The sequence below is a fragment of the Agelaius phoeniceus genome, chromosome Z (genome assembly GCF_051311805.1).
Source record: "Agelaius phoeniceus isolate bAgePho1 chromosome Z, bAgePho1.hap1, whole genome shotgun sequence".
Taxonomy (NCBI): domain Eukaryota; kingdom Metazoa; phylum Chordata; class Aves; order Passeriformes; family Icteridae; genus Agelaius; species Agelaius phoeniceus.
Window position 1 is genome coordinate 76,858,649 of NC_135303.1, and position 17,224 is coordinate 76,875,872.

Below are 17,224 nucleotides of genomic sequence, written 5' to 3' on the forward strand. Positions count from 1 at the left end.
GGAGAGCGAGGAGGCCGTGGTCGGGAGGGCACATTGCGACTCCATGGTCTTTTTGCCCGAGGGCAAGCGGCAGAGAAGAGACAGACGTTTCGGTGGCTCGGATTTTGTTTTGGAGACGGTGATCCCCTAAATGCCCAGACGACGGGACGGGCGGGGCGGGGTGCCCGGGAGGCGGGCGGTGACACCTTTGGCGGCCACCGCTCCGCTCAAATAGCCAGTGCCGCGACCGGAGCGGACCTGGCACGGCCGCCCACCCCATGGTGACGGCGGCGAGCGGGCGGAGCGGCGGCACTCCGGAGCGCCGGGGGCCCGGCGGCTCCCCTGGGGGCTGCCCGCGGCGCCCGGCATGGCGGCGGCGCCTGGGGACGGCGGCGGAGGTGGGGGACAACGCGCAGGAGCTGCAGGCTTTCCGCGACTATGGCGAGAGCTGGTACCGCTCCCGCAAGGGGCTGGAGAGCCGCTTCCAGCCGCGGGAGCCGCTTGCCCGGCAGCCGCAGGTGGGGGCAGCGGGGCCGGCGGCGGGGAATGGGAGGGGGAGCCCGGGGTCGGCCCCGCCTGATCCCTCCACTGCCGGTGCCGTAGGTGACAGCAGAGGCGCGCTGCAAGCTGGTCAGCTGGCTCATCCCCGTGCACCGGCATTTCGGGCTCTCCTTGGAGGCTCTCTGCCTGGCCGTCAACATCCTCGACCGCTTTCTCGCCACTACCCCGGTGGCCGCCGACTGCTTCCAGCTCCTGGGGGTAACAGCGCTGCTCATCGCCTGCAAACAGGTAGGGGCGGCCCCGGGCCCCGGCTGCCCCACCACCGGGGGTGGCGGCCCGCTGAGGCCGGCCTGAGGGGGGCTCGGACAGGCCGGGCTCCGCGCCAGCTCCCCTGCACTGCTTCCCGGCGGCAGCGCCCTCACTCCCCCCTGTCCCCACCCGCAGGTGGAGGTGCACCCTCCTAGCGTGAAAGAGCTCCTCGCCCTCTGCTGCGACGCCTTCACCCGCCAGCAGCTCCGCAACCTGGAGTGCATCGTCCTGCATCGCCTGGACTTCGACCTGGCGGCGCCCACCGTCAGCTTCTTCCTGGAGCACTTCAGCCAGGTGCGGCTGGAGGCTCGGGGGGCCGACGCGCGGGAGGCGGCGGACGCCCGGAGCCTGGCGGCGGGCGTGGCGGAGCTCAGCCTGGCTGACTATGCCTTCACCAAATACGCGCCCTCCCTGCTGGCCGCCAGCAGCCTGGGGCTTGCGGACCGGCTCCTGCGCCACCGCAGCCCCCTGGACCTGCGAATCAGCGGCTACCCGGACGGGCTCCTGCGGGACTGCATGGAGCAGCTTCAGCTCCTGGTGTCTCTGAATGGGCGGTCCCTGTCTCTCCTCCTGCCCTCGGAGTTGGCCCAGAAGTGCCCCTGGCTTGGGGATGACCGCTGACAGCGGGTGGTGGTGGAGACGGCTCTGGCTCGGCGTTTGTGCTCCACAAAGTCGGTGCAGTCTGATCCACTAAGCCTTAGTGTCATTGGAGCTTAAAAATTAGATGGCATTTTGCAAACGGTTTTATGTGCCATGTTATCTACACTGTCCCTTTGCTGTATTTTTTAAAGTCAAGCATGTAAATATTTTACTGAATCTCACGTACTGTGTTATTTAATTGGAGGGTGGTCCATAAAGATAACGTAAGGACCAACTGAATATTGAGTAAACTCTTTTCTGCTTGTTACCTCTATACATTTGTTGGCTGGCAGTATGCAGATGCAGCTGGGAGAGGAAATACATTGGCACATAACGAATTCACCCTGTCAGTTAACACAATCCCCCACAAAACAAACATGCCCAACAGTGTCATTCCCTGTGATGCCTATGTAACTTGAGTCAAAGTTACAAGATGCTTATACATCTTGAGTTACAAGATACCAATATAACCCAAATCATAACTTTCTAGACCATGTAGTAGCCAGTATATGGTTAACTAGTTGCTTAATGCTTAAATAAACAGAAACTCACCAGGTGAATAGTTTCAAAAATAGACAGGTATAGCTATATTGGGAAGCAGCAGGATGAACTAATTAGTAATTAGCAAATGTAAAGCAAATTAACCACAAAATTAAGAATTTAGACCAGTTAGATCCAGAAAGACCAAGGAACACCATAACTGTGCATGCTCTGAAGACAAAGTTGAAAAGTTCAGATGGGAGGAACACCTTAAGCATTCATTGAAGAAGACCACCAAGACTACCTAAATTGGGGAAGCACAAGCACAAGCACAGTACAGAACAATTTATATCCGTGAGATAACATTATGTAAATAAGTTCCGGTACATATATGATGATGTTATAACGACGTAGCAATATTAAGCAATATTTACTGTATGAATAAACCACAGCACTTGACAAAGATGGGTGAAGAAATCCCCCTCACCTCCAGTGCTGTGATAAAAAAAATACCTGCTCTATAGCCAGTCTATGGGGTTTTATTTCACCCGTTTCAAACTGCTACCGCTGGCTTCGTTATGGCTCGGAAAAAAAAATAGATACACTGACATAAGTGTAGGAAAACAGAGTGTGGAATAATAACAACAGCTGGGTTTGTTTGTTTGTTTGTTTGTTTGTTTAGTTTTCTAGCAGGTCTATATCCAGATGCACGCTCCTGAGCAGGCTGGCATAATCAAAGACAGAAAACAGTCATAGTGTTGTAAAATATTTCATTTTCTTCATTTGTATCTGTGTACAAAAGCAGTGTTAAAAGACCTGGAGCTGCCCTAGGGGGTGCTCACCTTTCAGCGCAGGGGGGACTCGGACGCCGGGCGGCGCTCCAAGTCCTGCCTGCCCTCAGGCAGAACGAGCAAACCTTGTCCACGCTGCTGTTATAAAAAATACCTGCAAGACCACCACGGGGGAATAAAGGGCAGCTCAACCTCCGCCAACCCCGTCGGTGATTTTAGCTGGACATGCCGTAGCAGCGGGTGCGACCGTCTGCCGGTGCGAGGGTACCCTCTCCCAGGTGCGCGGATCGGTACATTCAAGATGCCATTGATGGGCTTTTTTCTCCTACATAACACACTCCACACCCGCCCCGCCGCCGTCCCCCGTGGCTTTCAGCGCAGACGGACCCTCTCCTTAGAGAGGTTTAACAAACACCATTATGAAAACCAGCCCAGCCCCCAAGCTGCCGCCCGCACTGCCCGGCAGAGAGCCGCGGGGCTGAGCGCGGCACCGAGCTGCTGGGGGCCGGGCGGCCGTGCTGGCGGGGCAGGCAGCGCCTATGCTCGCGTTTCCCTCCGGGCAGCCCCTCAGCCCGCCCAGGCTCCGCAGGCGCGGGGAAGGGTTCCGCGGGCGCGGGAGCGGGCGGCGCGGCCCGGGGCGGCGGCGGGAGGTTTCGGCGCCCCGGAGGGCGAAGGCGGGCGGGCAGCCCCGCCATGGCCGCGGCCCCCCGCGCCCCTGCTCGCGGGGCGGCGCCGAGCGGGACGCGGGGCGGAGGGCGCCCGCCGCCACCGGAGCTGGAGCCGAGGCCGGGGCCGGGGCCGCGGCGCCAGCATGGAGCAGGGCGGCCGCCGCCGAGCCTTCGGCAGTATCTGCCCCAACACAGTCCAGGGCCCGCCCGCCCGCCCAGCCAAGAAGTCGGCCCGGCCCGGCGGGGACACGGCGTGGACGCCCCCGGCCGCCCTGAGCCCCCGAGCTCCCCCGCCCCGTGTTCGCCGCAGCGGCGCCTCGCCCGCCGCCGCCGCGCCCGCCCTGGGTGAGTCAGCCTGCGGCAGACAGCCTTAACCCCCAGGCGTGTACCCTTCCCCGTTCCTCCTTCTGCGCCCCTCTGGTGTTCCCCACCGTGCTCCCCAGCCGTGATACCCACACCTTACCCTCCACCGTGTTCCCCCGGCCATGACCTCTCTCCATGAACCCCGCTGTATCCTCTCTGGTGCCTTTGCACCCCGTTTCCCAGCCTTGCATTACCTGGCCATGCACATCGAAGATGTTCCCCAGCCGTACTTCTCATTTTGGCATGCCCCATTTGCTATGTCTACCCATGCCCGTGCTACTCACCTTTGTCTCTGACTGTCCCCAGTGCTCAGCACCATCAACTGGCAGGATTTGGCAGCCTCTGCCCCCATCCTTCCCACCACCCCAGCTGGCCCTGTGACCCTGCAGCAGGTAAACCTACAGTTCAGAGCAGCCTAGGCTGCACTTGGCACCTGAAAGGGTAGCTCTCTCAAGCAGATGGGTGCTGACCAACTTCCCTAACCTCAGGTTTCCCACCTGTGAAATGGGCACAGCAGAGGACAGCATCTTGTCCCATGTGTCAGATGGGTTGCAAGTGGCAAGGGGATGGTGCCTGGGGGTGCTGGAACTGAGATGAGGTGCTGAGCACAGGCAGCAGACACTGATGAAACAGTATGGGCAGTGGTGTGGGCAGGTCTGAGCCCTGGGCCCTGCTCACTGGATCATTTCCTTCACCCCTGCCAGGGTCCCTGCTTCCAGGATGGGCCAGAGTTTGATTTCCAGGAATTCAGGGATACTCTTGGTGATTTTATACCTGGTAAGTAGATATTTTTCCTTACCTGAGCCAAATGTACCTGCGTGTGCACATTTGCAGTCATGCTACATTCAGTCTCCTTTTTTTTTTTTGCTTTGCTTTTGGAATTTTGGATGCCCACTCACTGCATGTTTGTCCCACCATGGGACAATCTGTGAGGTAGTGCATTCTTGCTCACCCCCTTAGAGACCTGAGCTGTCACTGAGCTTTCACCTACAGGAGACAAATTAATTCCAAACAGATTCAGGTTGCACAGCTGTCACAGTAGAGTAAAAGCATTTCAGAAGGACATGTCCAAAGGGAACCTCCAGAGGGATGTTTAGAACCAGAATGGTGTGCTGGGTTTGGCAGGAACAGACATTAATACCTCCAATTAACACTTGTGGCTATTCCTTCCAGATGTATCCACCTTAATGCCACCACCACTGGACTGTACTGACTATATTTTCTCACTTGGTGAGGAGGTGGCTTTTGGCCCCTGCACCTCGCAGCTGCAGAGCAGCGTGCTGGTGCAGGTTCCCCCACAGAACCTGTCTTCCCCTGAGCCGTGCTGGAGGGACCTGGCAGACCAGCACCAGAAAGCACTGGGAGATGCCCTGGAGGCCAACAGCCAGGTAGGGACCCCCAAGTCCTCCCCAGCCTACACTGTGTTCTGTCACATCCTGTTGAGGCAACTGCAGGGCCCTGGTGTGCAGCATCCCCTGGCTGCTGGACGATGTGGCTGCCTCAACCAGCCCTTTCCCCATTTGACCTTCATAGCTGCAGGAGACCCTCACACAGAGGCAGGAAGAGCTGGTGACACTGCGGGAGAGCAACGTGCAGCTGAAGGAGCTGGCAAGTCAGGCCAGGCAGCTGGCTGCTGTCCTCGACGTGAGTGCTGCTCACCATTCCAGCCTGGCTGCTCCACGGCCCAGGGGGACAGTGTGATGTCAGGAGCAGGGGGGAATAGGGTGCAGGGTGAGGCAGCACGGGGTGGGACAGGGCCTGAATGGGGGGAGATGTGGAATGGGATTGTGCAGTGTGGGGTTGTGGGAATTGCGTGGTGCGGGACGGTGTGGAGTGGATGGCGTGGGGCAGGGCGGGGTGGATTGGTACAGGGTGGGTAAAGTGCAGGGTGGAGCAGGGCAGTGGGGAGTCAGCGTGGTTCGGGGCCGGGCAGTGGGGTGTGGGAGGGGGCCGTGCGGTGTGGGATGGAGCGGCGGAGCACAGTGTGGTGAGAAACAGGACGGGGCTGTGCGGTGCAGATCGCGGAACTCACGCTCCCTCTCGCCGGCAGACGCTGATGCTCCCGCAAAGCGCCGACGGGACAGTCCTTCCTCCTCTTCCTCCTCTTCATCCTTTACCTCCTCCGCCCGCCGCCGCCGCTGCCCCGGCCGGGACCGGCCCGGAGGATGCGGAGGGCGTGGATGCCATGCTGCGGGCCGTGTCGGAGAAGTGCCGCGCCGCCCTGCGAAGCCTGGGGGGCAGCGCGGGGGACAGCGCGGGGGGCAGCCCCGGGGGCAGCCCGGGACACAGCCCGGGAGGCAGCCCCACAGCCAAGCGCCCACGGCCGGGCCCGCGCCTGCACGGCGCCTTCCGCGGGCTGCGCACCGGCCGCGCCGCGCCGCGCCCCGCCGGCGGGGAGCTGGAGGGGGGCGGCAGCCTGCGGGCCGCGCTCGGCGAGGCGGGCGCCATCCGCACCCTGGCCTTCCCGCAGGGAAACGCCTTCACTCTCCGCACGGCCGCCGGCGGGCACCGCTTCCGATGGGTGCCGCGCTGAGAGCCCGCGGCTCCGGGCGCCCGGGCAGGGCGGAGCGCGGCCTCGGCTGGCAGCGCACCCCAGCCCTCGGTACGCTCCCCTTTTTCTCTTGGAAAAGGGGTATTCGCGCTTCCCCCCGGCTGCCGGAGAAGCGACGGGAGAGCGCAGCGGAGGCACCGTGCCCCAGTGAGGGTCCTGCGCCGCACCGCCGTGGCTCCTGGCCCGGCAGCTTGCCATCAGTAGCTCGCTAATGAAAGTAGAAATTAAGCGAAGATCTGCCCGGTTTTATCCAGAGGTTTTTAGTCAGCTGAGCAGACAAGTATAGCTGACAGGACAGTGGCTGGAGTTGGCCAGTTTGAAAGCAGAGTGATCGTCCCAAGCGGGTAAAAACGATGCAGCTGCTCCATCGTGGAATTTTACACCCAATGTTTACAAAGTGTACTTGTATCGTTCATGTGTGCAACTGTATGTGTATATTTGTACTTGTTATGATGATTAAATGGTGCTTAAAATTGCCATTTTATTTGTGCAGATTCACTGTAGATGTCATTTTGCAGCAGGTATGCATATTTACTTTAATTAGAGCAGAGATAGCAGAAAGCATTTCTGACAGAATAGTGATGGAAAGTTTTGGAATAATACATGCTACTTTTAACATTAGTCAGTGTTACTAACTTATGTAAAGAGAAATGTTAAAGAGTAACAGAATAAAGGAGATGTAGATAGTGTACTGCTAGAAATATGTTTATAGCCTAACACCATGACCATGATGCATACCAAACACTTTTCATCAGTGTGTGTCTGATGATGCTCCTGTGAGTCTCACGGAGAAACATTTCATTTCACCCACTAGTTTGAAAGCTAAGCCACTAATAACACTCATGAAACAGTACCTGATATTTTTATATTTCTGTGGCACACAAGTGCTCCACTCAGGGTAGGGATTTTCTCCCTGTGAAGTTATCATTTTTTCAGCATTCAGCTTTTCCAGTGTCCTTGCATGGGTCCATACTGTTGTGCTTTTGGCAAGCAGTGATGTATTTGGAAGGCGAGTAGTTGTTGTTGCCAGCACAACACGCAGTTGTATGGCTGCTAGGAGACTGCAGAAGTGGTCATTGAGTATCTGAGGTCCTTCATGTCTGCAGCACTGACATTTTTCTAGCAAGAATGATGCTGAAGCCCTTTCTGGGATGCTGTGGCCTCAACCCTGGGATGACTTCAGAGACATTTACGTTTTTGCAGAAGACCTTTCCCACTTTGGCCAAAATCCTGTATGAAAGCTCTGTTTTGACAGCAGACAGAAGAGACAAAATCTTTCTTTCTGCACTGAATTCAACAGGGAATAAATTAATAACAAAAGATAGCATATATATATATATATATGTACAATTATATATATACACACACACATATATATATGTACAATTATGTAACGCTCATAAGAATATTAATTCCTCAGAAATGAAGTGACACAGTAAAAGTGTACACTTCTTGTAGGATGCAAAAATGAAATAACCACCCTGTTGGATTTTGACTAGTGTTGATCTTGCTGCTACTTCAAGTTTTTCAGAATTACAAATATGTTTTTACCCACTTTTTCAGTGAACCTGCTATGGCATTTCCACTGATTACTTTTACTCATAGTGTTCTATGGTAAGAGGATCCTTGATTAATTTTGAGATGTAATCTAAAAGTACTAGAAAATGCTCATAAATGTACTTTTAAGTCTATTTAATTTGAAGAGTTATTAATCAGAAAGGCCAAAAATTGGCTAATGAGAACAAGATGTTTCTCAGCGAGACTCACAGGAGCATCAGACACACAGATACACACTGATAAAAACTGTTTGGTATGCAGCATGGTCATGGTGTTAGGCTATAAACATTTCTAGCAGTACACTAGATACATTTCCTTTAATCCATAAAATGGTATTTTAAATTGATTTTTATCCATCCACTTCCATACAGGAGCTGCATAAAAAATGGGCAAAGTTCTTGCACAGATGAAAACAGCCAAATTACTGGTTTTGACAACAGTAAATTAAAAGGACTCCTGTCAGGCAGGAGTTGATGGGATCACAGGAAGCAAAGCCTGGTCCCTTGATGCCCATGTTTCATGCTTGTCTCATCAGAAGTTGACCTCAGAGAAGCTGGAAGGCTACCTCTAGGAACCCTCACGTCCAATTTTTGCTGTATTTTGTGGTTTTACATTTTATGCTTTATGCTTATTGTCTGGGAGAGGATCTGTGCAGAGCCCCTGCACATGCAGGTGTGCTGAACTGAAGAACATGCTTGTTTGTGGGTTATGCTCACTGTGATTTTCTCCCCTTGGTGGTGCATTGTCCATGCAATGGGTGAAAGGAGCTAGCCAAGACCCCAGCAGAAATACAGTAAAGTAGATGTAATAACATTTCATGAGGGTTTTACCTGCTCATGTTAGGTAAGCTTTCTCCACCTTTCCCTTCCCTGCTGGCGCCAAGCCATGGGATGTGTGGCTCTGGAAGTGTGATGGTGCAGAATTGCAGACAACTGGAACATTTTGAGGTGAAAGAGAAAAATACCTTTTAATTCTGGGGTGCCAGGGTAAGGGTCTAGTGAGTTCATGCATTGAAGACAAGCACAATAATTTCATATGTACTTTGTCTGGGAACTTTTTTGTGTGGGTAAAATCCTTAGGTGTTAATTAAAGGAAAACACCAGACCTCAAGGGACAGCTTGATTAAAACTACATTCTAGTAAGAGAGATAACTTCTAGTAAGTAGATGCATATTAATTAAATCAGTAATTTTAAGGGTGAAAAGGGCAGGAGGGACCTGGATGGAGTTATTTAGAAATGGCATAAGGTTTTTGTTATAGCTAGAATTTGTGAAAGCCTTTTTTAATCAGCAATTTTGCTCATCCCTTGATCAAAAGACAATATCCAATACTGAGTGTCAGCATGGCATTTTCCTGCAGGGCTTGTTAGGGTTCTTCAATGGATCATAAAGAGAAAATATTGCCCATTCAGAAGTCTGAACTACTCTCCACATGCCAGTAATATAAATGTTCTTGCTTTGATGTTCATTATCAAATTGTATGTAAACACAGGCAAACATTTGGTGTCATTTAATTGCTCTGGTCACTGTTTTTGAAGCACACAGGTTCAGGCAAGTCCCACGCATTTCCATCACAAAGATGCAACTGATGTTCCTGCCAGTTTGCCACAGATCCTGTGTGGTGGCAGGCAGGCATTGAGATGGAATGCTCGGGCATTTGGTGATCATGTAGAGACCAGACTCCAACATGACTATCAGTGATAGCAGCAGTACTAAACTACTCCTGTTGGCTCTTCAGCGATTGCAGAGAGATTGGATTTCACTGACATTCATTCCCTTGTTTTCCTGAATATTTTTCTAAATAAAAATACCCCTGTGTCTAACTTCAAGGAAAAGGCAAGCATTTTTCAGTCCTCTTCATATGACAGCAGCAGCACTCTTCATCTTTTCTAAACACTGACTTCTGGTCAGCAGCCATTATTTACATTTTGCATTGCACAGCCTCAACAAACAACTGAAGCTAATGAGGTCAAAAGAGGCTGTAGTTTGCTTTGGCACAACTATTTCATAGCTGCAGCAAAATCATTCTTAAAGTCTGACTTGCACCTAGCACCTGTTCAAACTCTGATAGCAAGTGACTATTTATGTTCAATATTTACTTTATATCTTAAATAAAATACTATGAAGAATAAACCAGTAAAAGCCTTCAAGGTTTTTCATGTGTTGGGAAAATACATGAAAACAATTTTTTTTGGTAAAATCTCCAGATTTCTTATGCGGATAATGCAGCTACAATTAGAACTCCCTTGCTAAAACAAGTCAACTTGGATTTTGAGTCTATTCTCTTTTTCACCCAGTAAATTGTTGTTGTGATTGCCTGTGAGGGTTATGATTTAAATCCAGCTGGAAGTTAAACTTCATGGAACCACAGTCTGGGATAACCAGGGAGTGTCCATGGTTAAATCCACCCATCAATCACGAGCCCATCTGGATGTTGCATCTCTTCCCTGGTGATCTGAGGCATCATGGGTACATCGAGGCAGAAATAATTCACCCTTTTGTTGCCAGTCCAGATCCACCTGAGACACTTCAACCTTGGCACCTCAATCCACCTCCCCATTGTTTTGATATTCTTCAATACCCAGCTCCTGGGTATTGTGCACCTACGTGATGTACTTTACAGCCAGCTTCTCCACCTGGGCAGAGGTGCCACAGTTCTGCAGCCCAGATGGGTTTCCCTTTGCACTGCCAACTGGTCTTTTTCCATTGGTCCATTTTCCACCATCAGCAGGTCAGTGTAGAGGTAGAGTAGTGGCAATTTCTCTCATTCAGTGACATCTAAAGCCAGCTGGACAGTTTTCAGCTTTGTGAACTGACTGGGTCTACCTTGTCCCTCAACAGTGTAGGACTCCATACAGCACCTTTCCACTTTCAAATAGTCCTTACAATACATCAGTAACCATCAGTGAAGAGAGTGCATTGATTTTAATTTTTTGGCAGCTGATTGTAGTGTAGGACCTCCTCAGCATGTTCAACCTTTTTCTCCTCTGGTGATGATAATCTAAAAGTTTCACCTTCAGGCCAGTGTGTGATGACTTCTGAGATCCCTGGGTGATTGGGTTTCCTATTTGAGCTCACTGGGTGATCAGAGCAATTCCACATAGCACCAGTGCCATGATGCGTGGCACTTTCCCTTTGAACATCCAGTCCAGCAGTCAGGATGCCAGAAGAAGCTGTGCTTTGCTAAAAATCACCTCTGAGGCAGCTCAAATCCTATAATAAGCTGCAAGGATCTCTTTTTCAGCTGGAGTGTAGAAAGGTTCAGATCCTTTGCATCCCTGACTCCAGAACTCCAGGGCTCATTCCTGAGTCTCCTGGATACATTTCACTGGGAATCCAGGAAGGACCATTTTGCCTGGCTGCAGCGTAGAACACATTTTTCACATCTTATCCTGTCCTGACTGGCCGAGGGACTACTCCATGAACAATCTTCCTGTTTCATGTGTTCAAAAGCTTGTTGTAGTTCAGGATCCCATCTGAAATCATTCTTCTTTAATGTCACATGATCGAAGGGTTTGTGATCTAATGGGCTTTCTCTGTCTGTCACTAAAGCTTTGTATCTTTGTAATTCCCTAACTCAGGTGGATCCCAGGCAGAAAAAGGTGCAGGAACTTTCCTAACATATTTAGGTTTGACTTCCAACAGGTTTTGGCCTTGGGACATTTTACACTATTTTTCAAGGTGAGTGGTAAAGAGTGCTAAAAAATCACTACTGAACCCAAGACACGCCACTGCTCAGCTTTCTAATAGTCCTAAATAAGGTCTTTTTTCTCTTAGGAAATTCCTTGGGATTATTTTCTTTGCAATTGGTTGGTGCCCTAGGGGTGGTTGCATTAGGTGCTAAGAGGTAGGCACCCAGCACTTCTATACACTATTCTTCAGAAGTCTAATTAGAGACTATCAAATATGCCTTCACATGATTGAAGCAATGATTGGAGCAATGGACAACACATACTTCAGGCTATCTGGGGGGTGCAGTGCAGAGCAAGTAGTAGTTTGCCAACAAAACAAACAGGAAAGGAAGAGATGAGGGTAAAATCAGTAGCTGAATCTCTCACACTGGCCTCTTTGTGTAAAAGGTGTTATTAATAGAACAGATACAGAGATATTTATGAAAAAAAAGTTATACCATTTTATTCTTCTTTAGTCTGATTGTCTCTAGTGTAGTTCCATTTTTTGTATGTTCGTAGTGTGCTCCTCTCTTTTTAATTTTGTGGTCAAATTTGTATTTCCAGGTGAAATTCACAGTCTCCTCTGTCTCAGTGGGCCTTTGAGTGGGATCAGGAATCCAGCAGTTCCAATGTCCTTGCAGGACTAGAGACTCACAATGTCTCTGAGAGGAGCTGGAATGGATTTGTATCTCTTGTGAGGGGAAGGGACTATACAAATTGTGGGTTGACAGAGATTATTTGACCTATACTTACACCCTGAATATCAAGGAAGGGTTTTAGAGCCTGAAAAAGTGGAAGACTTGAAATAGATAAGCATCTCCTACAGAGTGAAGTACAAATTGGGTTTCTTTGACATTAAGTTTGTAAGTGCTGAGAATATGACTTAACCTGTCTCATCTAAAAACTGCACACCTGGCTGAAGTCCTTATCTCAATAGGGAGGTGAGGGATATTATCTTTGTAAATTTGTAGATTGTAAAGATCTATTTTGATCTGATGATTGTAAATGAATCAGTTTTGAAAGAGTGAAACTGAAAAAAGGAACCTAAAAACCCATTTTAATTGAAAAGTTAGATTGTGCATTCAACTATATTGAAAAATCCAGTTGCACATGATTCCCTAAATATTAGTCTTTGGAAGTGAAACCAGGGACTTATTTCCATGGCAAATCGTATGGAGATACAACCGAATTTCAGGAACTCATGGGTGTTGAAGATGAACCTGTCAGCAATTACTTGTATTGAGAGATGACAGTGCTTTTTAACTGTATGGTGAATTACCCTTATCCAGGAAAGAGTGTTAGAAACCTTGCCCTGTGTCCAAGACAACATGAGAGGAATCACCTACAGCAGGTGCCTGAAGCCTTGGATATAGCTGCAATTCATAATTATTTGGAGCCGTAATCACTTTTTGCAATACTTAACTGTACAATAACATACAGTTTGAGACTAGTAATGTAGAAATGAGTACTGTGCTATCAGTGGAAGCTGCTAGGGAAGCTTTGGAAAGAGCCACGTCTGAGTGCTATTTTGGCAGTTTATTAATCTAGACTCTTGGGATTCCAGGATGAAATATTATTTAGCCACACAGTTGGCAGCTGGCAATGAACCCAGAGGTTCTTTTGTTCAGTTGGAGTTTATCCAAGGCTAAACAAAATGTAGTTTTACCTTGTATGCACCCTCTAATGCCAGTACAGGATCCCAGCATACTGTAAGCCTTGACTTAAACAGTACCAGTGGTGTGCTGAAATGGATTAGCAGTGTGCACAAAAAAAGGGAGAACATGTTGAAGAGTGAAACTCAGCAGAAAGGCCTGGGATGAATGACTTAGCAGGACAGCTTTTGATCTGTCCATGGAAAAGCAAAACAAGGAAATTACTGTAGTGTGCTGATGAAGAAATAGACTATTGTTTTATGAAAGCTGAAGGTCACATTAAAACTGAAAATCCTGGGAGTCAACTGTGTGTTACATGAAAATTAATACAATTTATCAAAATGCACTTATCCATTGGTGCCCTGGTTTTTTTTGGTGTTTTTTGTTTCCACCTCTCTCTTTTTAAACCAATAAAACCAGAAAGTAACAGGTGACACAAATTCCTCCCTGAGCTAAATAGAGCTTTGATCTTCTCTCATATACTTGCCAACCAGGGTTATTATTACTAAATTTAGTGTTGGAAATAAAAGAAGTTTAGATACAGGTAAAAGTGTGGCACAAATGGGCAAGAGTCAGAAAAATTTGTATATAGCCAGTATTGAATATGACAGTCTATGCACATAATGCATTCTTATTATGACAGAACGCAGCACACAACTAACAGTTACATTTTTTTTTCTTTATTTTCTCAATTGTTTGCACAGGAGATGTAATTTTCCTTTATGTTTGAGTGTTGGGGTTCATCTGAAGAGAAATAGTGAATAGTTATTTCTAGAGCTCTAGAGCTCCCCTTATGTTCACAGTCACTTTTACTGTGCAGGCAAAGATAAATGTAATGGGAGATTTCTAATGAGCAGAGTACTGGACTGAGATGTTAATTGTTGGTTTTAATGAAAGCCCCAGCAAAGAAGCAGGAACTATTTCCTCCTCTTGTCCTCTTAATTACCTCTCCTTTGTACAGCTAAAATGAAACTTTGAGTTCCTTGTACAGCTAAAAGGAAGCTTTGAGTTCTTTGCCAGAATATTCCAGTTACCTGGTCAACAATATTTCATTCTGGAGTCTAAACAGCAGCTGCTCACTGCAGTGTGAAATGATGTGATGGGAACAGCCACATGAATTGAGTCCTCATTTCTTTCCTGATTCCTTCCTTGCCCTTGTTTGCTTTGCTTTCTGTTGCAAAAGAAACACTTGAGAAGGTAGAAGAAGGTAGAAACACTTGAGGGTCAAAACCCCCTTTAATAAATGAGAACCACCATCTAGTACAACTGTCAGCCACTTAGAAAGGCCCAGGGCTTTGTCCATACTGCTTGAGAAATGTTCCTCTAACCCACTCAGAGGAGCTTAAGCACTGAGCAGGCAACCAGATTGGGATCTTTCTGTATACTGGCTGAAAATCTAGAGAGAACAGTGAAGAAATACAGGAAGAAAAATTAAGATGTTCCCATGTCTCAGGATTTCTGCTCAGTGAGCACTTAACAAAGCTGGGACATAACTTTTTGCTCTGGCAGGAAGTTGAAGGCCTTGGTTCCCAGAAATCTCTCTTGATTGCAGCTGCAAAATGGAAACAAATTTTCACCTCTGTATGTTCAACATTTTTTTCCCACCTATTTCAAAACTCACACTGGTGGTAAATCTTAATCAGACCCCTCACACTGTTAAATGGTGATATTTTTCTTAACACAATTTGTTACACCTTTCTTGGCTTATCCTGGGTGTCACAGGCAGTGACTACATAATCTCTGATAAGTATCCAATATGCCCTTGGTATCAAAGTCCCTGTGCTCCTTAACTAGCCAGATTTCTCAGGGTAGGCCTTTATTTAAGTGAAAGTTTCTTAAAAACTTACCTAAAAGACCATTTTTGTTCACTTGTCTCTTTCTCTGTCATGGAGACAATCTGCCATCTACTGCTTTTAAGGCAGTGTTCTATGACCAGCCCTTTAGATCTTCCTGCTTGCCCAGATCTGGTGTAAGCTGCCACCATGTCTTGTCAGCAATCATTTGGCAAGGAGCACCCTCACTTTCATATCATGAAATTCTTGGGTCGTAAAAGTGTTAGCGGTCCTTGTCCAGCAGCCTGGATATGATGAATCCAACTTTTCCTCAAAAGCGTTGTTTCAGTCAGCGCTTAATTGTTATGAGTATTGCTGCTGATGTCCAAACTTCACCTTCAAACTACAAACTTGTATTTTATCTTGATAAATTCTGACACATGATGATGACAGCAATTTTATAGTAAAAGACCTTAGGGATAATGGATGAGAAAAATCAATGTTTCGACGGTATTGATAACCTGAATAACAGCTTTCAAAGTAGTTCCAGGCAAAACATATCAGCACCATCTGCTGCCAGTGAGGACAAACTACATGGTTTCTCACATACCAGTTTGGGAATGTTTTTGCCGTGAGCTACAAAGTTTTAGCCATGTTTTTAGTACTTAAACGAAATAACTGAGCAGTTGGCTGTATAGGTTCCATAACGAGGAACCTAAAATTAATCCATGGTGAGAAAGAAATGAAGACACTTAACCCAAATGACTTAATTTCACTTTGTAGACATATCAGTGAGTTCTATATCATTATAGAAATGATACACTTAGTTGTGTAAAACTTTTTAAAACAAATCTCTGTTTAAATTTAAGTTACAATCTCAAAGTGACAAAAAAGCTCTTATCTAGCACATAATTTCCAGAATATCATGTGCTTCAAGTGAAGAAGAATGTATTAAGGATATCCCTAGTATTATAATACCTTCCTGATAATCCAACACAAACTTGTCAAAAAACACAGAGAAGTTCAGAGTTCCCCATGGCACTCCTGCTTATTTTTATTTACCACTGACTTCACCTAGGGAGCTACTTACCTTAAGGCTGCTACCAAACATAGTACCTCGGCATATATACCACTGTTAATCAGTCTTCAGTAGAAATTTTATAGAAAAACCCCCAGATCTTTTATTAAAATCAATTCATGGTGCATGTGTGCATGCGTGAGTTGAAGGTTCACAGGTAGGAAACACTGCTTGTAACACCAGTTGCAGTGGGTCATATTATTTCCTCTTTAATGAATTGCTCAGCATTTATTAATCCCAATTCTAGTTCACTCAAACAAAACCTTGTTGACTCGAAAGACTTTTGACTTTTATTCCAGTTTACAGCCATAAAGTTCTCAATTGCAACCTCTTTCCTCCCACTGCCAAACGAATTGCACGGTTACAGGTTTTCTCACCTGAAGGAAACTTTTCAGTGTGAGAAAAAGGTTTGTCAAGAGCCTCAAACACTGGTCTGATAGGTAACAGTTCAATACACTTCACTTGAGCGTTGCTGATTTATTGAGTGCTCAAGCGAGCTGGCTTTGCAGCGCATGCCGGAGTCTGCTGTTAGGCAGGGTGGCGATATTTGGCTGCTCTCGTTAAACGTTGTCTTGTAGGAAAAAAATTCACATTCAGTTAAACGAGCAACTGAAGCATTGCAAGCAACCCTTTGTGAAACTATGCTAGCAGTGCCTTGTGTGCTCTTTGTTTTACAGAAAGCATTAAGAAGGTGCTGAGTGACCCAGCCACTTTGTATGCTGGGTGTGCTTTGTTGTGTCCTTACCAAGCACAAAGGGAGCTAATAAGGTGGCAGGTTTTTGAAATAGTTTTACTTTGTTTTGGCAAAACAACTCCATCAACTGATATTTAATTATTGCTTATTACAAATGCATCAGTATAGCCCTCCATCATCTTGTTTACACGGTGTTTTTTCTGCAGATGTGAAGCATGCAGCTCCAAAATAGAATTAGGTAGGAAATAAGAAATATATGAGAAACTTTTTTGCAGAATAAGTTTTTTATTGGTTCAAACAATTATTTTCCACCGTAAAATTTAGAAAAATCTCTCCTGGTTTCCAGAAACAGTAAGAAAGTGAGAATACTTTCAGCATATTTTAAAAAGTGGTACTCTATTTCTTAGTCTTAGAAAAGAACACTTTTAATGCTGTTTCTAACATCCAAAACCTTGAAATAGGAAAATATGCTCTTTTACATGCTCTGTGTCTGCCTCCATCTCTCTCTTGAAAACCTAGAT

At 47.6% G+C, this 17,224-nt stretch overlaps 2 protein-coding genes across 2 annotated transcripts; both read left to right on the plus strand.

Moving 5' to 3' along the window:
- Positions 1 to 130: 130 nt before the first annotated feature.
- CCNO (cyclin O) lies at positions 131 to 1,668 on the plus strand. The gene is given in 4 exon segments (XM_054652711.2): positions 131 to 190; positions 192 to 497; positions 583 to 768; positions 925 to 1,668. Coding segments are annotated over 4 exon segments (1,038 nt in total). The 3' UTR covers positions 1,411 to 1,668.
- Positions 1,669 to 4,917: 3,249 nt separating this feature from the next.
- On the plus strand, positions 4,918 to 6,263 carry MCIDAS (multiciliate differentiation and DNA synthesis associated cell cycle protein). Its single transcript, XM_054652910.2, has 3 exons — positions 4,918 to 5,118; positions 5,264 to 5,374; positions 5,781 to 6,263. Exons 1-3 carry the CDS (start codon positions 4,918 to 4,920, stop codon positions 6,261 to 6,263), a joined length of 795 nt encoding a protein of 264 aa, XP_054508885.2.
- Positions 6,264 to 17,224: the final 10,961 nt, after the last annotated feature.

Excerpts from the sequence above, each read along its gene's own strand:
- MCIDAS (XM_054652910.2), top strand. The coding sequence starts at position 4,918 with ATGCCACCACCACTGGACTGTACTGACTATATTTTCTCACTTGGTGAG. Across the intron at positions 5,119-5,263 it reads CCCTGGAGGCCAACAGCCAG|CTGCAGGAGACCCTCACACA; the intron begins GTAGGGACCCCC and ends TGACCTTCATAG. Across the intron at positions 5,375-5,780 it reads AGCTGGCTGCTGTCCTCGAC|ACGCTGATGCTCCCGCAAAG; the intron begins GTGAGTGCTGCT and ends TCTCGCCGGCAG.